The sequence below is a fragment of the Periplaneta americana genome, chromosome 3 (assembly GCF_040183065.1).
Source record: "Periplaneta americana isolate PAMFEO1 chromosome 3, P.americana_PAMFEO1_priV1, whole genome shotgun sequence".
NCBI classification, from domain to species: Eukaryota; Metazoa; Arthropoda; class Insecta; order Blattodea; family Blattidae; genus Periplaneta; species Periplaneta americana.
The window spans coordinates 1,312,729-1,332,602 of record NC_091119.1 but is presented as its reverse complement, the minus strand read 5'-3'; the positions used below and the strand labels follow the sequence as shown (position 1 = coordinate 1,332,602).

Below are 19,874 nucleotides of genomic sequence, written 5' to 3'. Positions count from 1 at the left end.
TCTCCAACTTCGATCACCACTTATCTCGTATCGCATGCGAAAGCACATGACCTATTCATGGCAGTGTTGCCACTACTTTATTTACAACCCATGTATACTGCAATTAAGAGCACAGCGTAAAGAATGGAAACTTGTGGGACAGGAAACTGATAGGTTTGCATTGAGACATTGCACCATCACAATAAACAGATTAGTGTCTATCCTTTAGATGAGAATTGAAAAATATATTTACTTACTTACAAATGACTTTTAAGTAATAGCTGTAATATTTCCGGAACAATTATTTACGCTACAGCTTGAAAGACATGGCTTTTAGAAAAATGAATTCAAATAAAATGATTACGTAGATTTTCCCTACGCAGGATCGATTTCAAAAACAATGCAGACCTTTCAAAATGGCGGAACATGCATAACAATTACATAAATAGATTCAGAATTGAATGCTCGATATAAATGCATAACAATCTAAAATGGATTAATTTATTTCTATGACTATCACCTTTACTTTTTAATTTCGCTCTAGAATACGCCATTAGGAAAGTCCAGGATAACAGAGAGGGTTTGGAATTGCACGGGTTACATCAGCTTGTCTATGCGGATGACTTGAATATGCTAGGAGAAAATCCACAAACGATTAGGGAAAACACGGGAATTCTAGTTGCAGCAAGTAAAGCGATAGGGTTGGAAATAAATCCCGAAAAGACAAAGTATATGATTATGTCTCGTGACCAGAATATTGTACGAAATGGAAATATAAAAATTTGAGATTTATCCTTCGAAGAGGTGGAAAAATTCAAATATCTTGGAGAAAATTAAACGCAGAAGAAATATGGGAAATGCGTGTTATTATTCGGTTGAGAAGCTTTTGTCATCTAGTCTGCTGTCAAAAAATCTAAAAGTTAGAATTTGTAAAAACAGTTATATTACCGGTTTTTCTGTATGGTTGTGAAACTTGGACTCTCACTTTGAGAGAGGAACAGAGATTAAGGGTGTTTGAGAATAAGGTTCTTAGAAGATATTTGGAGCTAAGAGGGATGAAGTTACAGGAGAATGGAGGAAGGTACACAACGCAGAGCTGCACGCATTGTATACTTCACCTGACATAATTAGGAACATAAAATCCAGACGTTTGAGATGGGCAGGGCATGTAGCACGTATGGGCGAATCCAGAAATGCATATAGAGTGTTAGTTGGGAGGCCGGAGGGAAAAAGACCTTTGGGGAGGCCGAGACGTAGATGGGAAGATAATATTAAAATGGATTTGAGGGAGGTGGGATATGATGGTAGAGAAAGGATTAATCTTGCTCAGGATAGGGACCAATGGTAGGCTTATGTGAGGGCGGCAATGAACCTCCGGGTTCCTTAAAAGCCAGTAAGTAAGTAAGTATTTGTAATGACTAGATTAGGAGAAAATACACAAACGATTAGGGAAAACACGGAAATTTTATTTGAAGCAAGTAGAGCGATCGGTTTGGAAGTAAATCCCGAAAAGACAAAGTATATGATTATGTCTCGTGACCAGAATATTGTACGAAATGGAAATATAAAAATTGGAGATTTATCCTTCGAAGAGGTGGAAAAATTCAAATATCTTGGAGCAACAGTGACAAATATAAATTACACTCGGGAGGAAATTAAACGCAGAATAAATATGGGAAATGCGTGTTATTATTCGGTTGAGAAGCTCTTATCATCCAGTCTGCTGTCCAAAAATCTGAAAGTTAGAATTTATAAAACAGTTATATTACCGGTTCTTCTGTATGGTTGTGAAACTTGGACTCTCACTCTGAGAGAGGAACATAGGTTAAGGGTGTTTGAGAATAAGGTGCTTAGGAAAATATTTGGGGCTAAGCGGGATGAAGTTACAGGAGAATGGAGAAAGTTACACAACACAGAACTGCACGCATTGTATTCTTCACCTGACATAATTAGGAACATTAAATCCAGACGTTTGAGATGGGCAGGGCATGTAGCACGTATGGGCGAATCCAGAAATGCATATAGAGTGTTAGTTGGGAGACCGGAGGGAAAAAGACCTTTAGGGAGGCCGAGACGTAGATGGGAGGATAATATTAAAATGGATTTGAGGGAGGTGGGGTATGATGATAGAGACTGGATTAATCTTGCTCAGGATAGGGACCGCTGGCGGGCTTATGTGAGGGCGGCAATGAACCTTCGGGTTCCTTAAAAGCCATTTGTAAGTAAGTAAGAACCCATAAATTATCTAGAGAAGTGTCTCTCCAAGCTGTTTAACATCTTCCTCACGCATTTTGTCCATCCCTGCTATACAAATGATCTTGGCTCAAGCTATCTGAGATAAAGCTACTCACCGACATTGAAGTGATGGGGTGAACCACAGCCAAGAATCGATCCAGAGACATGAGAACGAGCGTGTACACGCTGGCGTAGGCAGTGACGACGATGAGATACTGTACGATCTTGCACCATATGTCTCCGAAGGGCCAGAATGGCAACACGTAGTCAGTGGCGGTGAACGGAACGCAGAATACGATGAAGAGGAGATCCGCCACTGCCAGGTTGATGATCAGCAAGTTCGTAGTGCTTCGCATCTGTTGATTTGCTGCCACCACCAGCACCACCTGTGAAGGGAAACAACAATTTCATTATTTTGGGTTATATCTTTTTACAAGTCTTCGGGAGATATAGAAAAATATACAGATTCATCATGATTAAGCATATGTGTAGGCTACTTTCACATTATGCAGGGTATATTTGAAAATTCAAATATCTTGGAGCAACAGTAACAAATATAAATGACAGTCGGGAGGAAATTAAACGCAGAATAAATATGGGAAATGCCTGTTATTATTCGGTTGAGAAGCTTTTGTCATCGAGTCTGCTCTCAAAAGATCTGGAAGTTAGAATTTATAAACAGTTATATTACCGGTTGTTCTGTATGGTTGAGAAAAATGGACTCTCACTTTGAGAGAGGAACAGAGATGAAGAGTGTTTGAGAATAAGGTTCTTAGGAAAATATTTGGATGAAGTTACAGGAGAATGGGGAAAGTTACACAACACAGAACTGCACGCATTGTATTCTTCACCTGACATAATTAGGAACATTAAATCCAAACGTTTGAGATGGATAGGACTGTAGTACGTATGGGCGAATCCAGAAATGCATATAGAGTGTTAGTTGAATGGTTGGAGGGAAAAAGACCTTTGGGGAGGCCGAGACGTAGATGGGAGGATAATATTAAAATGGATTTGAGGGAGGTGGGATATGATTGTAGAGACTGGATTAATCTTGCTCAGGATAGTGATCGATGTCGGGCTTATGTGACGACGGAAATGAACCTCCGGGCTCCTTAAAAGCTATAAGTAAGTAAGTAAGTAAGTAAGTAACAGCGTATATTTGAAACAAATACATAATATTTTGTTGTGGATAATAGAATGGGTGTAGGCCAGCGATGAAAGGTTTCTTGCACTATGTGCATGCAGTGTGGAAGGCTGAAGCAGTGTACACATTTTATGCACGCCAAACCGGTTCTGAGCCCAAGCGGTACCATAACACGTGACGAAGGTTTGAGGATGAGCGAGTTGTATGGATGGTTCAAAGTGAAATAATGTTGTATGTAATAAGTAGCTTTAGTGGTCTGAACAATTAAATTAATTATGCTTTAAGTATTTTTCTTTAATCTTAAATATTTCAACTGGATCTATGTCAATACATTTAGAAAGAGTAAAGAAATGTTTCTCTAAGGTGAAATTGAAATAAAAAAAAATCTTCTTGGTAATAGGAAGATCTTTAATATCGGTAATGCATAATACATCCATGGTACAAGCCTAAAATAAGATGAAATATTTACATTTAACGCATATTTAACATTACGAAGGTCACTCAGAAGGGCTTCACGATCCAGACCTACGACTAATATACTATTGTCTGTAATAACGCTCTAAATGGCATTTTATGATATTTGTAATTTTTTTCCACAAACTAAACACTGTGACTCGTTTTCTATCCTCAAAAATAAATTATAATTTCCTGCAAAGGATTCAGTTGATACCCTGAGCGTCGGTTAACATCACTCGTGCTGCCATACTCTGACTCCAAAAGCTCTTTTGTGTGAACATTGATTGATTACGTGTTTAGGGCTGCGATCCATGTTTGTCAATCACCGACTTTAGCGAGCGCCTACAGGTTAGGCAATCTTCAGAACTCTGTATACGATTGATAAGCAATAATAATAATAATAATAATAATAATAATAATAATAATAATAATAATAATAATGTTTTATTTTCGCTCGCAGAGTTAAGGCCATAAGGCCTTCTCTTCCACTGAACCAGCCTTAATCAATACAATACATATTTAAATTACGAATATTTATATTACACTTAAAAGGTTCTCCAGCAATATTCTTCAGTTAAGTTAACGACTAGTAGACTACATATTTATTTAAATTTAGATAAACCTATAAGGTAAAGTAGTAACTTAATTTATGAGCTAATTTAATTCAATCAATTATAATTAATTTGAGATAGCTAGTAAAATGATGAAAATTAGTTTAATATAAGCTTACTAGAACTATGTTACAGGGAGAAAAAAAAAATATATATATATATAAATCTAAAATATATTTCTATAATGCGAATATTAATGTAATTGCCATTAGAGGTTTTGTAAATCTATTTAGAGAAATTAATGATAATAATAAGAATGGACAGATGTTAGTTTCATTATAGGTAACAAATATTAATCAGCAATTAATTTGTTAAGTAAGAATTTATGTAATTTTGACCTAAATTAAGTTATTGTCCAACAACCCCTTACATCACTCGGTAGCGAGTTCCAATTTCTAGCAACTGAAACTGTATGAGATGAAGAATATAAAGATGTCTTGTGGTAGGGTATAATGAGTAAATTGTTATGATGAGATCTTGTACTTAGCTGATGATATGATATATGATATGATATGATATGATATGATATGATATGATATGATATGATACGATATGATATGATATATGATATGATATGATATGATATGATATGATATGATATGATATGATATGATAAAGGCATGCGATGCAAATGCACACAAACGCCCATCTCTGGTCTAGGCAATTTAATTAAGGTTGGGAATATGGCGTCTCCGATGCGTCATTGTTACTCTGCGCGACGCTAAAGATGTCACTGTTCCGGCTGTAGGTTAGGCAGACGGCCGGCGGTGTTATGGGTTCCGATATTTGTCCGTTAAATTTGCTAATATAATTTTAACTCTTGATTTCTGATATAAACTTTGTATTGCCTTTATAATGTGGACCCGTGTGTTCTTATCTTCCTCGATTTAGATACTAGAGAAGGTCTTTATGTGTAATCTAGAACATGTAAGTTCCTTTAGTTGTTTGGGAGTACTTACATTACTTCATTATGATGTGTCTGTAAAGAATAGTTCTAGAAAATAAACTGTGAACAGCAATAAGATATTCAACAAGATGCAGCAGCTGAACGGTTGGGAAGCGCATACAATTTGTATTGAAGAATGGTGTTACTCTAGAATATGCCATTGGGAAAGCTCAGGATAACACAGAGGGTTTGGAATTGAACGGGTTACATCAGCTTCTTGTCTATGCGGATGACGTGAACATGTTAGGAGAAAATCCACAAATGATTCGGGAAAACACGGGAATTCTAGTTGAAGCAAGTAAAGCGATAGGGTTGGAAGTAAATCCCGAAAAGAGAAAGTATATGATTATGTCTCGTGACCAGAATATTGTACGAAATGGAAATATAAAAATTTGAGATTTATCCTTCGAAGAGGTGGAAAAATTCAAATATCTTGGAGCAACAGTAACAAATATAAATGACACTCGGGAGGAAATTAAACGCAGAATAAATATGCGAAATGCCTGTTATTATTCGGTTGAGAAACTTTTGTCATCTAGTCTGCTGTCAAAAAATCTGAAAGTTAGAATTTATAAAACAGTTATATTACCGGTTGTTCTGTATGGTTGTGAAGCTTGGACTCTCACTTTGAGAGAGGAACATAGGTTAAGGGTGTCTGAGAATAAGGTGCTTAAGAAAATATTTGGGGCTAAGTGGGATGAAGTTACAGGAGAATGGAGAAAGTTACACAACGCAGAGCTGCACGCATTTTATTCTTCACCTGACATAATTAGGAACATTAAATTCAGACGGTTGAGATGGGCAGGGCATGTAGCACGTATGGGCGAATCCAGAAATGCATATAGAGTGCTTGTTGGGAGGCCGGCGGGAAAAATACCTTTGGGGAGGCCGAGACGTAGATGGGAGGATAATATTAAAATGGATTTGAGTGAGGTGGGATATGATGGTAGACACTGGATTAATCTTGCTCAGGATAGGGGTCAATGGCGGGCTTATGTGAGGGTGGCAATGAACCTCCGGATTCCTTAAAAGCCAGTAAGTAAAGTAAGAATGGTGTTACTATCCTAGCATCGACCTTTGTACATTTTCCTTTCTCCCAAATCTCCCTTCCGTCTTTGTCATTATCGTAAAGTTCAAGTATTTGTCATGCCAATTCAATGAATTACCTCTACTACACAGGCAATGACTTTACCGTCACCTCATATCCTGACAGAATATCTAACACCGACTATATAATTTCCTTTGAGGAAGCCAAGCGTAGGAAGGCACAAGAGAGATGCTATCAAAAACAAAACAATACATTAAGATAATGATCATAATTGCTTGCGCTGTTATTTCATTGGCTTCAATATAGATATCAACAGTAAAGTAGCAACAATTTATTAATTTTGGAAGTTTTGTAAGAGCTTTAAAAATATTTTATGGGAAGATTTTATCACGCACTTCAAGGTTCACGCAGTTTGCTTGTTTCGACTTCACGTGCTCTCCGCCTATACCTTAATACTGCTTTAGAATATCTATCATCGTCCATTCTTGACAAGCTGATCGATCTAATTTAATATCCTGTTCCATAATGATTAATATTAACTTCTGCAGCATTTAATATAACAGAATTCATTTCGATGCATATTGTAATTCGGTTAAGGTAAACCAGCCGTTTAAATCAGTTGTCTGCAAAGTTTTATAAACGTTTTGTTTACATTTCGTTCTCCGTTTTCGAGATCTGGCGCTGCGAAATTTCTTTCCTTTCTACATATCTAAACCACCAATTCGGAAAACTAGCTATTCCTTCTCAAACACTCGAAACCCTTCAACGGGTCTCTTCATTTGTTGAGCGAATAGTGATCGAATTTACTGCCTAGTGGTGTGCATGATTGAAAGAAGGTACTTGAGAGGGGGAAAATGAAAGGGATTGTATTTCTAGCCCTTACAAGGTCTCTCTATTTATTTTCGGAACATTGTCAAAAAGTGTACCTATATAATCATACCATACTTGCAAACTTGCAAATAAAGACAAAATTTACATTGTAGTAAGCCAACAATGTCAGTTTGAGTAATACAAAATAAGTAAAATCCGAACTTTTTATGCGTAGGAAAATATTCTACCGAGAGGCGTGTGCCCTCAGCAGCGAGGTAATGGAATATGACCCTAGTTGTTCCTATTTACATTGCTATAGTTTTAATTCTTAAAAGTTACAGTTCCTTTAATGACATTAATTATTGCTTACGCTAGTTTCTTAATTTATGATTTTGTTCTATACAGATTTATTTATCACTAGCCGTACCCGTGCGCTCCGCTGCATCCGTTAGAAATAAATATAAAGTAATTACATAATTAAAATAGGACATTTGATCCAGGGAACATTCGTGTTTGATATAAGGATAAATCGTTTAATATGTTACTTAATTTAAATTGTATTTGCATAATTAAAATGCGATCATTTTGATCCAGAAACCACTCATTTGGTCATAAAAATTATTTTAGGAAATACAGGAAACGAATGTACAGAATAGCCTATCAAGTTTTCTGTGCATGAGAAGCTATTTTAATCTTACCTGTCCTCCATTCACTCAGAAGTTACTGTAATAACATTATAGCATTATGTCCATCTAGAGAAACTACACTTTCAAATGGTGAAATAATAATTAATTATACAAATCGGTTAATTTAGCTTCTGATATTACTTCATACAAACACAGAAACATTATCTGTAGGCTATGTTTCATAGCTTTCGATTGTTGCTGTCCAAGGCCCCTTATAGACGAAGTCATTTGTTTTTTAATTCACTACACGGCCTTAGATGACAGTTATTTTAATTTTAAAACTCATTTATCTCATTAAATATCAGTCCTATCAAAAATTTTTAAGGAATAAAACTTATCGGACATTATTTTTAAAGAAACTTTTGTTATGTAACATTGTTCACAAAAATCAATAATAAGCGAGATATTTCGATTTATTTAATTCAGGCCCCCTTATAACCCCCCTTTTACATAATGTATTTTGAATGCCATATAGCCTAAAATCGAAGTTACAACGAACTTAATTTATATTCCAATTTTCATCGAAATCCGTTCAGCCATTATCGCGTGAAAAGGTAACAAACATACAGACAGACAGACAGACATACAAACAAAAATTAAAAAAAAGCGATTTTCGGTTTCAGAGTGGTTAATTGTATATGTTAGGACCAATTATTTTTGGAAAATCGAAAATTACCAGAAAAATTTCGGCTACAGATTTATTATTAGTATAGATATAGATTGTGGAAATTAAAAAAAAGAGCATTTGTGATTGCGTTCGTACGCAAGCTGCCAGGTATTCCGCCGTACCTGGAGATCTTAAGTTCCAGGACACGATGAAATAACTGAACGTCTACTTGTGAACGCAGCTGTAATTGCCCGAGAAAAATGCACCACATGGAATTTAAATCGTGAATTTATAAAAGTTACCATAAATATGACGAATGCTCAGTATTTATCCAAATTGGTTCAGAATTAATTTATTACTCAACTTCATAAACTTTAGAAATTAGTTTAAGTTATTTTAACATTTTCTCTCCTTTAATTACTTGTGATGTGTTGGAAGTTCGTATAGGAATGTTACTATTTATAATACAGAATGTAACTTAACTATTGGCCCTATTTCTTTGAAGCTATATAGTCCCGCACACTCATGGGCAGTGCCGTCAATACGAATTCCTGGTTCTTCAGCCGGTATGTATATCACTTATAGAATGAGTTTCTTACGTACAACTAACAGTTCCCTTGTTCACCAGCAGAGTGGGGTAAAGCGTCTGGCTTGTGTGCAGGAAGATTTCCCTATACGAAGATTACGTGCATTTCAGGTCATCCTAGTAAATTCAATGTTGCCTACATTCCAAAGAAAAAAGAAAAGAAAATAAAAAGGGGCAACAGACACACACACACACTGTATAATCTTGCATCTGCACTGGCTTTATGCGTCAGTCAAGTTTGTGGGGTTCAGTAGTTTGCTGACAGATATTGACGGCCATTTCATTTACGATATAAATATAAGACAATGTACCGACACGTATCAGAATAAATTTTATGCTCGATCATGCCGAAATGTAGTAATTATACACCTGGTAGCAGCACTTTAATGGACCTCATTAAAGTACACCTATTCATTAAAGTTGAGGTGTTCCACCAATCAGAAAACACCATTGTAGCAATATGAAAGCGCAAGTATCGATTATTCTCGGATATGCAATCGAAAGACAACTAACGAAACGTCACGGAGGCTGGAAATCCAATAGTGTTGCAGAAGGTTATGTTCTGTTACTATAATAATTAGCGTTAATTGTAAATAATATTCAAATAAATTCAATTTGTCATCTCGTTTTTCAATGTCTAAATCAATTTCAAGGTTATATCAAGATTGTTTATTTTACTCTCTAGATTATATATCAAGGTCAATGACATTTGTTCCTCGGAAAAAATCAATACTTTCGCGTCTGCGCACATCTCACAATTTACGAGATATTGCACAAGGTCAATTCCGCTTCCCAGTCAGATAAGAGTAACATGAATACTTATGAATAATTTCAAGTTAGAAATATGGTCGAGCATAAAAAGTCGTATGAAACTTGCCTATAATGGTAGTAATTAAGACGCTCGTATGAAAATTATGATACTCGCTTGCGCTCGTTTCATAAACATACTCGCGTCTTAATTACTACCATTATAGGCTCGTTGCATAATGTACTATTATAATATTCTAGTGGGCTAATACCGATATTATTATATGCTTCTGATTTGTGGATGTTAAAAGATTCAGGCCTAATAGATGAAGTAGCCTACATTATGTTGTATTCCTCACAGCACCTGAGAAAGAAATTCAGCAGTAGGCCTGCGTAGATTATTTTCGTCGACAGTTGTGGCGTAACGGTTAGCTGGTCTGACGTTGAAATAAGCGGACCCGGGTTCAGATCCTAGTTGAGACAAGTTACCTGGTTGGAGTTTTCCCTCACCAATTTGAAGGAGAATTTTGTTTGAGTGACTTCAGGTGTTACCTTCGGGCTCATTCATTCACATATCATTGTCATTGCCATAGCCCGGTTCAAGTTCACGGTTTGCTTACAAGAGCGCGACCATTCGGCGATAAATATCATTCACAGCACAGCAGTAGTGAAGCAGAACAAGCTGCAGGCTGCAGTGCCGGCCTTCGCGCCCCTTCGTAAAAAAAAAACAGAGAAGAAATCCTACCACAAAGCCGTTGCATTCAAAAGAATTCTCGAGGACATCAATGCGAAATCGAACCTTAGACAGTTACGTAAGAGTTATCACTGCGCGAAGAATATTGCTTCCTAATTCCTCTAGGCCAGCCGTGGCGAAAATGTGATCGTGCGCCGAGCCACTGTGTAACCTGCAACGTGCATAGCACCTATGGAGGGAGGCGGACACCCAAAGGGGAAGTGAAGCAACTGTCTGACTTATTAATGGATTTTCATTTTCCTTACGTCAAGCACTTAAATATAATTTTATACAGTATAAGGTTACAAACTAATATTTAGTACGTGTAACGAAGAAAGAAATGAATAAGAAAACATAGGACACATTATCACAACCATAAATTAACTGTCTTCAGAATGTCTCTGCGACAAAGTTTCAAAATCAGGAATTATGTCACTTACTGCCAGTCGTAGTTGATCACGAAGGTATTTGTCTGTCAATCGTGATCTAATTTTTTTACTATTTTCATTGTTGAAAATAATTTTTCACAAACGTAAGTTGAAGCGAACATGGCTTCAACAGAGCAAGCGAAAGAACGAAGCTTCGGATATTTATTTATTTTTGGCAAAGATTAGAAAAGTTCAACATTTGTCAAGTCCTTACATCTAGCTTTCATTTAACATCATATTGTGAATCTGTGAGTTTAAATTGAAGATCTAATCGCATTATTCGTACATCTGCTGAAAAAGGATCGACGTAAAGAGATGATGATGATGATGATGATGATGATGATGGTGATGATGATGATGATGATGATAATAATAATAATAATACTTAACCTTTTAATGTTTCATCAGTAACATGTAGTGTAATGCCGTTTTATGTTATACAACCGTTTTCCTCGTAATACTTGTGAACAAATCATACATTTAATATTCTCACCAAATTGTCAGCAAAAAAATGCGTCCTCCCATTCTACTTGGAACTTTCGTTTTTGTAGAGGTACATGGTTTCGAGAGAGACATTGCGACGATATGACACTCGCAGGTCAGAGACAAATACAAATGGAACGGAGTTTGACTCCAGTGAGTGAGAGGGTGGGGGTTGGAGAAGGTAGGAAGCAAGAGAAATGCATAGCTACCATTGCGAGTCACAGTGTGCTCGTGAGTCACATTTTCGCCACGGCTGCTCTAGGCTGACATGCTCCCCTGTCCTGGTTGTTCGATCCGTTCTCCGTCTGCTGCATTTGTTGCACTATGATTTATCTTGTTTCATGGACTTCAGACTCCTCTCTCTTCGCTGTACCACGAAAATAAATTAATAACAGGAGCAGCCAGCGGTCGACAGGTTATCAACATACACAATGGGGAGCGAGGCTTTCAAAAACTGATAGAAGCCAATCTCTTCAGATAAATGTTGTTCACGCAATTTTTCAACTTGACTTCCCACCTCTACAACAAACATCTCGTCTTTCTTTCCAAATAAACCGTACTTCATCTTGCCTTCTAAAGTTTTAATCAAAACAGACAACAGTTTGATTCCAGAGAGATTTTCTGCTTGTGATTTCTTCAGTAGTTGAGTGATAAGCGTGGGTCCATCATTTTACAAACTCGAGTTCGACACTCGGCTCGGTATTGATTAGAGTGATGGCTCAGTGGTAACGCAATAGACTCGCGGGTTCAAACCCCGTCGCCGGCCAGTCTGACTGAAGTTCTTCATGGTTTTCCTCAGTCACAAAGGCAAGTAGTTTACATCACCGCCTTTATCACCGTTAACATGATCAAAAATTGAAATCAGTTAAAATAAACACGATGTTATATAGGCCCATTTCACCCTTGATTATTTTGGTCCGTGAAGCTGAATAAACGAATAAATATTTACATTTCGCCATGCAGACCGCAATCAATAAATCACGCTGAACATGTAGGCTAGTATCGATTCGTAATTTTATGTAAAGAAATAAACCTTATGGCTAAAGTTTGAAAGAGAATGGTGAAAATAGATTGACAGTTTTTGTACACCTTAAGGCTGGTTCACAATAAACCGGGAACGAGAACCAGAATGAAAACGAGAAACAGAGGACGTGAATATGAAAAATTTTGATTCACAATAAACCGAGATCGTAGACGACTATGCATATCGATATGTATGTCAATAATGATATGTAAAATCGAATATTACGCATTCTTATGTTATATGTGTATAATTGACCAATGACGTTCTCTCATGAGTACAAGGCAGCCAACATAAACACAGGTTAACCAACTTCGAAATTTCAACTGAAACATTTCATTAGGTACGGCACTATAAATATGCCCATGCATCTTTATTATCACAACTTATTTTAAGTCTACCATAACGTAAAATAATTAGAGAAGAAACATTTGTAATAGAACAAAAATGAACACAACAGTAGTTATTGAATTGAAGCATGAATATGTAGTGTGTAATACAACCAATACAGTAATGAAATATGATTCGCTTCCGATTGGTGTTCAAAGATGCAGCTATTGAAAGCCACGTATTCTCCTTCATTTTCTCATCTTTATACGAGGCGCGCCGCTTATCGTAAACGTGAGGATTTTCCTCAACATTCAATATTAGAATCTCATCAAATAAAACTTGCTCCATGATGCACAGCACAGAACAAAATAATGCATAGGTTATATCACGGTCTTCTTGCTACAAAATATACGACGACAAAATAGCTTTTAGATGGCAATTGAATGAATCTAGTGGGCTGTGATCGGAAACGTGAACGCCAAAGTTGAAACTTGGCCAACTCTCCGTTCCCGATCCCGGGCTCCGGCAAGATTTTCGATAATTGTGAATGCTCACATTTAAATGTACACATTTTAATAATTTTACCGTTTTCGTTCCGATTCTCGTTTCCGGTTTATTGTGAACCAGCCTTTAGGTGTTTCATTCTCAGCCCTATTCTCGAAACTTTATCAGGCTGGTGTTACGCGGACCTTCCATAGAATGTGATATCAGATAATACGATAGAAGCATAGGAGTCCAACTCACTACCAGAACCTGCGAATACTAACCACTGTGCACAGGGTGTAACTGAATATCCATGACAGATTCCTCAACTTTAAGACTACTGGCGTAGGTGAGGCAGTAGCGCGATTGCCTGCTGATTCGGGACTGCGCTCAGTTGTGGGTTCGATTCCCGCTTGGGTTGCATATCTGATTGAAATTTTTGTTTGGTTTTCTCAATCTGTAAGGCGAAAGTCATGCAATCTTGTGGCGAATCCTCGGTCTCGTGTCTCCAAATAAGCATCTCCTTATCACCACGCTAAATAACCTGAGTTAATACAGCGTCGTTGAGTAACCGAAAAAAAAAAAGAAAAAAGAAATAGGCTACTGAAAATTATTTGTTTTTCTCTCTCAGTTCTATACTTTTCTTTTGATTATGCACATTAACACTTCGCAATGGCATTCAAAGAATTGTTATATCATAATGGCACTCCTAGCCAATTAAGGAAACATTGACTCACAAGCTTCTTAGGACACTTGTAGAGATTGCCAACTGTTCCATATGCTTTACCTCACTTCAAGAGAAGCTGTACTAGAGAGACAAAGCAAATTTTCACCAATCATAAAACAGATCTGATATCCACAATAAATAGCATGATTATTTTCTTTGAGTTGACAATAATTAAATGCTAGAGTGACAATTTTTTTTCTGGTACTCTTTTGTCACAAATTATTTCTGAGAGCTCAATGAAAATTTTTATTCACATTATTTATTGACAGTTTGGAAATGAAGATTTAATTATTGTTTTTATAACTTATTAATTAACTTAATAAAAATCTGATTGTTAATTAATACACTTGAAAAGGAATAATTGACACTTTTCGTCAAAGCTTTCACCCACAATTTCAAATTATTAATAAAAATTGAGCATTAAAATTTCATGAAGTTCTGACAAACAGTTTCTGAGAAAATGGTGTCATACAAAAAAAAAATAAAATAAAAACTTTCAGTCCTGTATTTTCTTATCATAAATTGAAAGAAAGTAATCCTAGTTGCTTATTACTGGTATTAAACACCTCAGAAGGACCTCCTTTATAAATGCTGAAAAGTTTGTTTGGCTACCTCCTATAGTTCTGGAGAAAATTGAATTTCTCTTGGGTTAAGGCAAACTAAGGAACAGGTATGAGACTCTACTAAGTACTCTTGGAGCGCACTGTTAACAATTTTGTGCGAGATCGTACGTATTTGCTTGCTTTCCGCACAAAACCAATCCGCGGAAAGTCTAAAATTCCACATTCAGTATTCCCAACCTAACACATAACAATTTCCCTCTTCTTACCGCTTAAGTGACATATTGATTTTACTGCTTTAGGCTTTTAACATACTATTTTTAGAGACGTTCAATATAGTAATAATTATAAATTGGAAACTTACCACTGCAATTTCACCTAAATTGCACTGTTAATTATTGTTTTTAAATATTTGCAAATATTATGTAAACTCTACAACTCTACTAAAGTTACTGCATTCGTGATGCAAGTAACATTAAGGAAGCCGTGAAAAAAGCGACAAGATTCCAGACTCATCATAGACTGAGGGAAAAAAAATACAGACGTATATCACGGCCTGCTGGAGTATAGTAAACACAGAAAACATTTTAAAGCAACATTGTTGAAGATAGATATTTTTGTTTTGCAAATTTGCCGTCATTGAACAGAAACCAAGATGGAGATTTCATTGCAACTAATTAGAGTTTTCTCTTTCAGGTATGTAATAAACGATCTTCGCACAAAATAATGTACGATACACGAGCGGTATGTTTTCTTTCAATTCTCGGAAATTAAAAAAGCCTAACTACGTTTCGCTTTTTCAAACTTTTCCTCGAACATGAAAACTTCAACATACCGCTCTTGTAACGCATATTACTATTACATGTGTTGAAATTGAGCTGGCATCACGGCACTAACTGGATCCTTGAAGCCTAGATTTACAGTGGCACTTTGACATGAATTGAATTATATTTCTCTGGTCACTTCAGGTCAGTTCCCGAGCATTCATACTAAATGAAACAACTACATATTTATTTTCTAAACTTGGCTTCAGTGTCTGACGTTGAGCTGCTCCTTCAGAAGATCAAAGCATCATTAGAACCTGAACTGCTGTTGTGCATTCCTAACATGTTCACATCGGAATAATTGTGTTTCCTTTGCAAGTTCCTTATTACAACCGCCAATTGAGTAGCGGCAGAAACAGAAGCAAACTAGATGAAGTTGTAATTTACATTACATTGGAATAACAGAGAGCTCTCTGTCACAAGTAGGCCTACGTACACTTGAAGACAATTTCACAACTGCGATGGAGTCAAAGGAACGACCAACAAGCCACACTTTCTGTTCATGCGAAGCACAGAGAGTTGCAAAAAAATCTGTTCCCGAATATTCACGTACCGTATATAATACAATTTTAACATATCTAATAATGAAAAAGGTGGTTTTTGGTATACTATTTCGTAATATATCAATGATTTCTATTGAACTATTTGGCGGATTTTGTTACTATTCTGTATGTGCGAGATAATTGATCCGTGAATGAAATAGAAGTAACATTAAAAACTGGGAAACTGCTTCATTAAGATATGACTACACGACCAAGAAGGTGTGGTCCGTTAGTGAATTATGATTGTTACGTGTTCCTGTAGCCTAAACACGACCGCACTCGTGGGAGGGAAAAATAATTAAGTTCTGCACTTCAGCTGTTAGGCCTTTCCAAATTTTAAGTTACCTTTGCTTGGAAATGTGATTTTAGCAGGTTTATTTACGATATTTGATGTCATAGCTGATTTTTGTCATTAATTATAACAATTTATAGTACTGCGACCTTTCAACATCTGTTGCGCTAACCCTCAAGGTAAGCTCATTTCAAAACCCAACCGGCTGACTACACTAAGGTTCGCTGCGTATCGAAAAAAAATCCGAAATTCAAAACGTAAGGTTGTACAAAAGTTGCCTTGCAGCCTCTACTACATGCAGGAAAAAGTCTCTAATTACATTTTTACCGAGCCGCAGGTGGTCTAAAGATTGGCGTGTAAAGGTAGCAGCTCCAGATCAGAAGACAAACACTCCTGCCGCCTGAGCTACGCTGGTGGCTCATTACTGTAATTTCTCTACTTTGATTCCTGAGCAATTCCGCCACTGACGTGATTGCTTATTCCCAGAAATTCATTGTCTGTGTATAACGTCACGACCAGCACAATGGTTGTTGTAAACAGACTGCTGATTTCTTTTGTCGATAAAGGCGGATTTCCATATTCTGTATGCACAATGTTTTGAAACTGGAGATAACAGACGCCATCATCATCATGTGCAGCCCACGCCAGTCTCGTCCTTACGCTAATGTAGCGCTGGTACCCACACTCACCGCAGCTTTAACAATTGGAACTGCCTTTCAGTATTTCGCAGAATTCCTTTTTCAGATGGCAGTACAGTACATTATGATGATCGCTGGATACTCGAGACTGAAGGGCTGAAGCTGTTCAACATTTTGTTCTCTTCAATGCCACGTCTAGATGTATGCAACAAAGTGCATAATTATTATTATGGAAACAAAGCTCTTCAATATATTTATTATATAACTAGCCGTACCCGTGCGCTCCGCTGCACCAGTTACAAATAAATATAAAGTAATTACATAATTAAAATAAGACGTTTGATCCAGGGAACATTCGTGTTTGATAGAAGGATAAATCGTTTAATATGTTACTTAATTCAAATTGTATTTAAATAATTAAAATGCGATCATTTTGGTCCAGAGACACTCATTTCGTGCAATGACAATTCCTTTAACGTGTTTCTTATTTGTTATTACATGCAACCATAGTTTAATGAATGTACAAAATAGCCTATCAAGTTTTCTGTGCATAAGAAGCTATTTTAATCTTACCTGTCCTCGAGTCACTCAGAAGTTACTGTAAAAACATTATAGCGTTATGTCCATCTAGAGAAACTACACTTTCCAATGGTGAAATAATAATTAATTATACAAATCGGTTAATTTAGCTTCCGATATTACTTCATACAAACACACAAACATTTTCTTTAGGCTATGTTTAATATCTTTCGATTGTTGTCCAAGGCCCCTTATAGGCACCGTGCATGGGTCTGGAAATCGTACTGGTGGCGCCGCGCAGTGTCTCAATTCCTAATTAACTACAGGCTAGCATTCATTCACTAGTCAATTGTGATATGGAAATTACATGCGGCTTTCTGCCGATAAAAAGCTGTAATATTAGTAAGAATAGGTTCGTTCATTCATAGTGTTCTGACCAAGGGCAGGTCTTTCACTGCAAACCCAGAATTCTACAGTCTTTAATTATTTAATAGACGCAGTCGAAAGTTCAGTAGGCCCTACTACTAGAGGAGTGTAAAAATGTAACTACAGAGTTCCTGAAATATCAGTGTAGTCGTTCGGCATTTAAATTAGATTTCAGACCATTGAATGAGAGAGGAATAGTCTTATTACGAAAACAATGATATATGTATGATGTCATGACGTGTGTAATATTTATATGTGTATAATATCCCTACAAATTACGTATTATAATGTGTCTTCTAAAAGTAGTCATTTTTATGTTATGTTTTATTTAACGACGCTCGAAACTGCCGAGTAGTTTCGACTTCTTCAGCCGTTAATCTGTTATCATGCAGATACGGTGAAGTAACAACAATGATCACTTTATCGGAGGTTTGTTTTTATTCCGGGAAAACCTGACTTCATCGCCACCTTCTAATAGAGTAAATAATCCGCAATCAGCTGTTATGAATGTGTCATTCGATCTGGCACCGTAGAATTTAGATTTGAAGGCCACCATTTGTTCCACGTTACGTGGCTGTTCCACTTTAACTTCAGTACAATCAGTTGTCACTCTGCATTTTGGGTAGTCTACTTTCTTTGCAATATTGTGGGCATTGTTTCCTGAATACTTTTTCTGCTAGGCCAAAACACAAAACTACAGTAACAAACAGCATTAAAGTGGTGGTAAAAATACATCATAATTATAGTTGTATGATGACCTCCGAACATCACCGTCATAGCAGAATACGGCAATCCAGTTTTCAATTTAATGTGAAAATATGAGTAGACTATTTTCTTCACTAATCTTACTATATGATTGTGTTTCAATTGGCAGGAATTTTAATAATATATTCAAAACCACAAATGTCACTCCCATTAAGTCTGGTAGATCTGTCTCATCTCTTTTTGAAGAATAATCTTGGAAACCTTGCATTTCATTAAACATATCATCTGTTCTTGAACTCTTGTCATAACATTTTTCTTATGTGACTTCAGTTCGGGATGTAATGGAATAGACACTTGAGTAGAGAATTCTCACAATTCAATTGTGAAAGAAAAACCAAAATCACTAAGAATGGTTTCATTTACTTCTTCCTACGGCTGACTACTTCATTTTTCGAAATAACACTTGTTGAGCATTCACCTTCCGTAATACTTAAATGTTCATCTTTTCTTCTTCTTTTTGCGTCTCTTTCATATCTTTTCTAAGCTAGTTGAGATGAAGCAACTTTTTCTTGTAATCTTGTGGAAAAATACTGGGAACGATATGCTGGTTTTGGAAGTGCCCTGATCTCGTTCCCAATAAAATGAATACTGCAAATTCTTATTGCGAGTGTTGGTTCCCAAGGTGAACCATCAGCACTTGAAGCCAAGAATTAAATATCGATATGAATACATTTAAAAATAAATATATATTATTGTTTCTAATATTATACATAATATATATGTAAAGAACTCGGTAATTATGTACTATGTTTTTTTTAATATAATAGCACATACAGCATTGAAATTTAAATTATAAATTCCCGTCATTGTTGACTTAATGGTTATTTATAAACATAATATAACATATTCATTCTATTTTTAAATTAGTATATAATAATACCATGATTATTTACAAGCAGTGTAGTTTACTTACTTTCGTCTGCGTAGACTACTGCTTGGATCCACAATTAACATTGTTCCGCTTCAATTTTCTGTTTTGGGAATGAATATTCCTATAAGCATTACTGCACCAAAGAACACAGCAATTTGTGTTACCTTTCCGCTTTTTAGGATTAACCATATTTCTAATCATTTAACCTGAGACATTAAAGTACATTCATACGTTTCAAGCATAACTCTATCGCTGCTGTCCTGCAGTTAGTAACAACAGTCGCCGCCAGAGGAGCTTGCACGGTGCCTATAGACGAAGTCATTTGTTCTTATTTCGTTGCACCGCCTCAGATGGCGTTATTTTAATTTTAAAAC

At 36.3% G+C, this 19,874-nt stretch overlaps 1 protein-coding gene across 6 annotated transcripts in view; it reads right to left on the bottom strand.

Annotated features, from left to right (window-relative positions):
* The window catches only part of LOC138695751 (allatostatin-A receptor-like), an 865,724-nt gene that overhangs the window by 789,920 nt on the left and 55,930 nt on the right, over positions 1 to 19,874 (bottom strand). For all 6 annotated transcript variants that reach the window (XR_011331188.1, XM_069819916.1, XM_069819919.1 and 3 more), the window contains one exon: positions 2,331 to 2,600. Coding sequence is in view for 5 of the 6 variants with exons in the window: in XM_069819916.1 (XP_069676017.1) it covers positions 2,331 to 2,600 (270 nt within the window). In the remaining variant the exon portion in view is untranslated. The remainder of the gene's footprint in view (positions 1 to 2,330; positions 2,601 to 19,874) is intronic.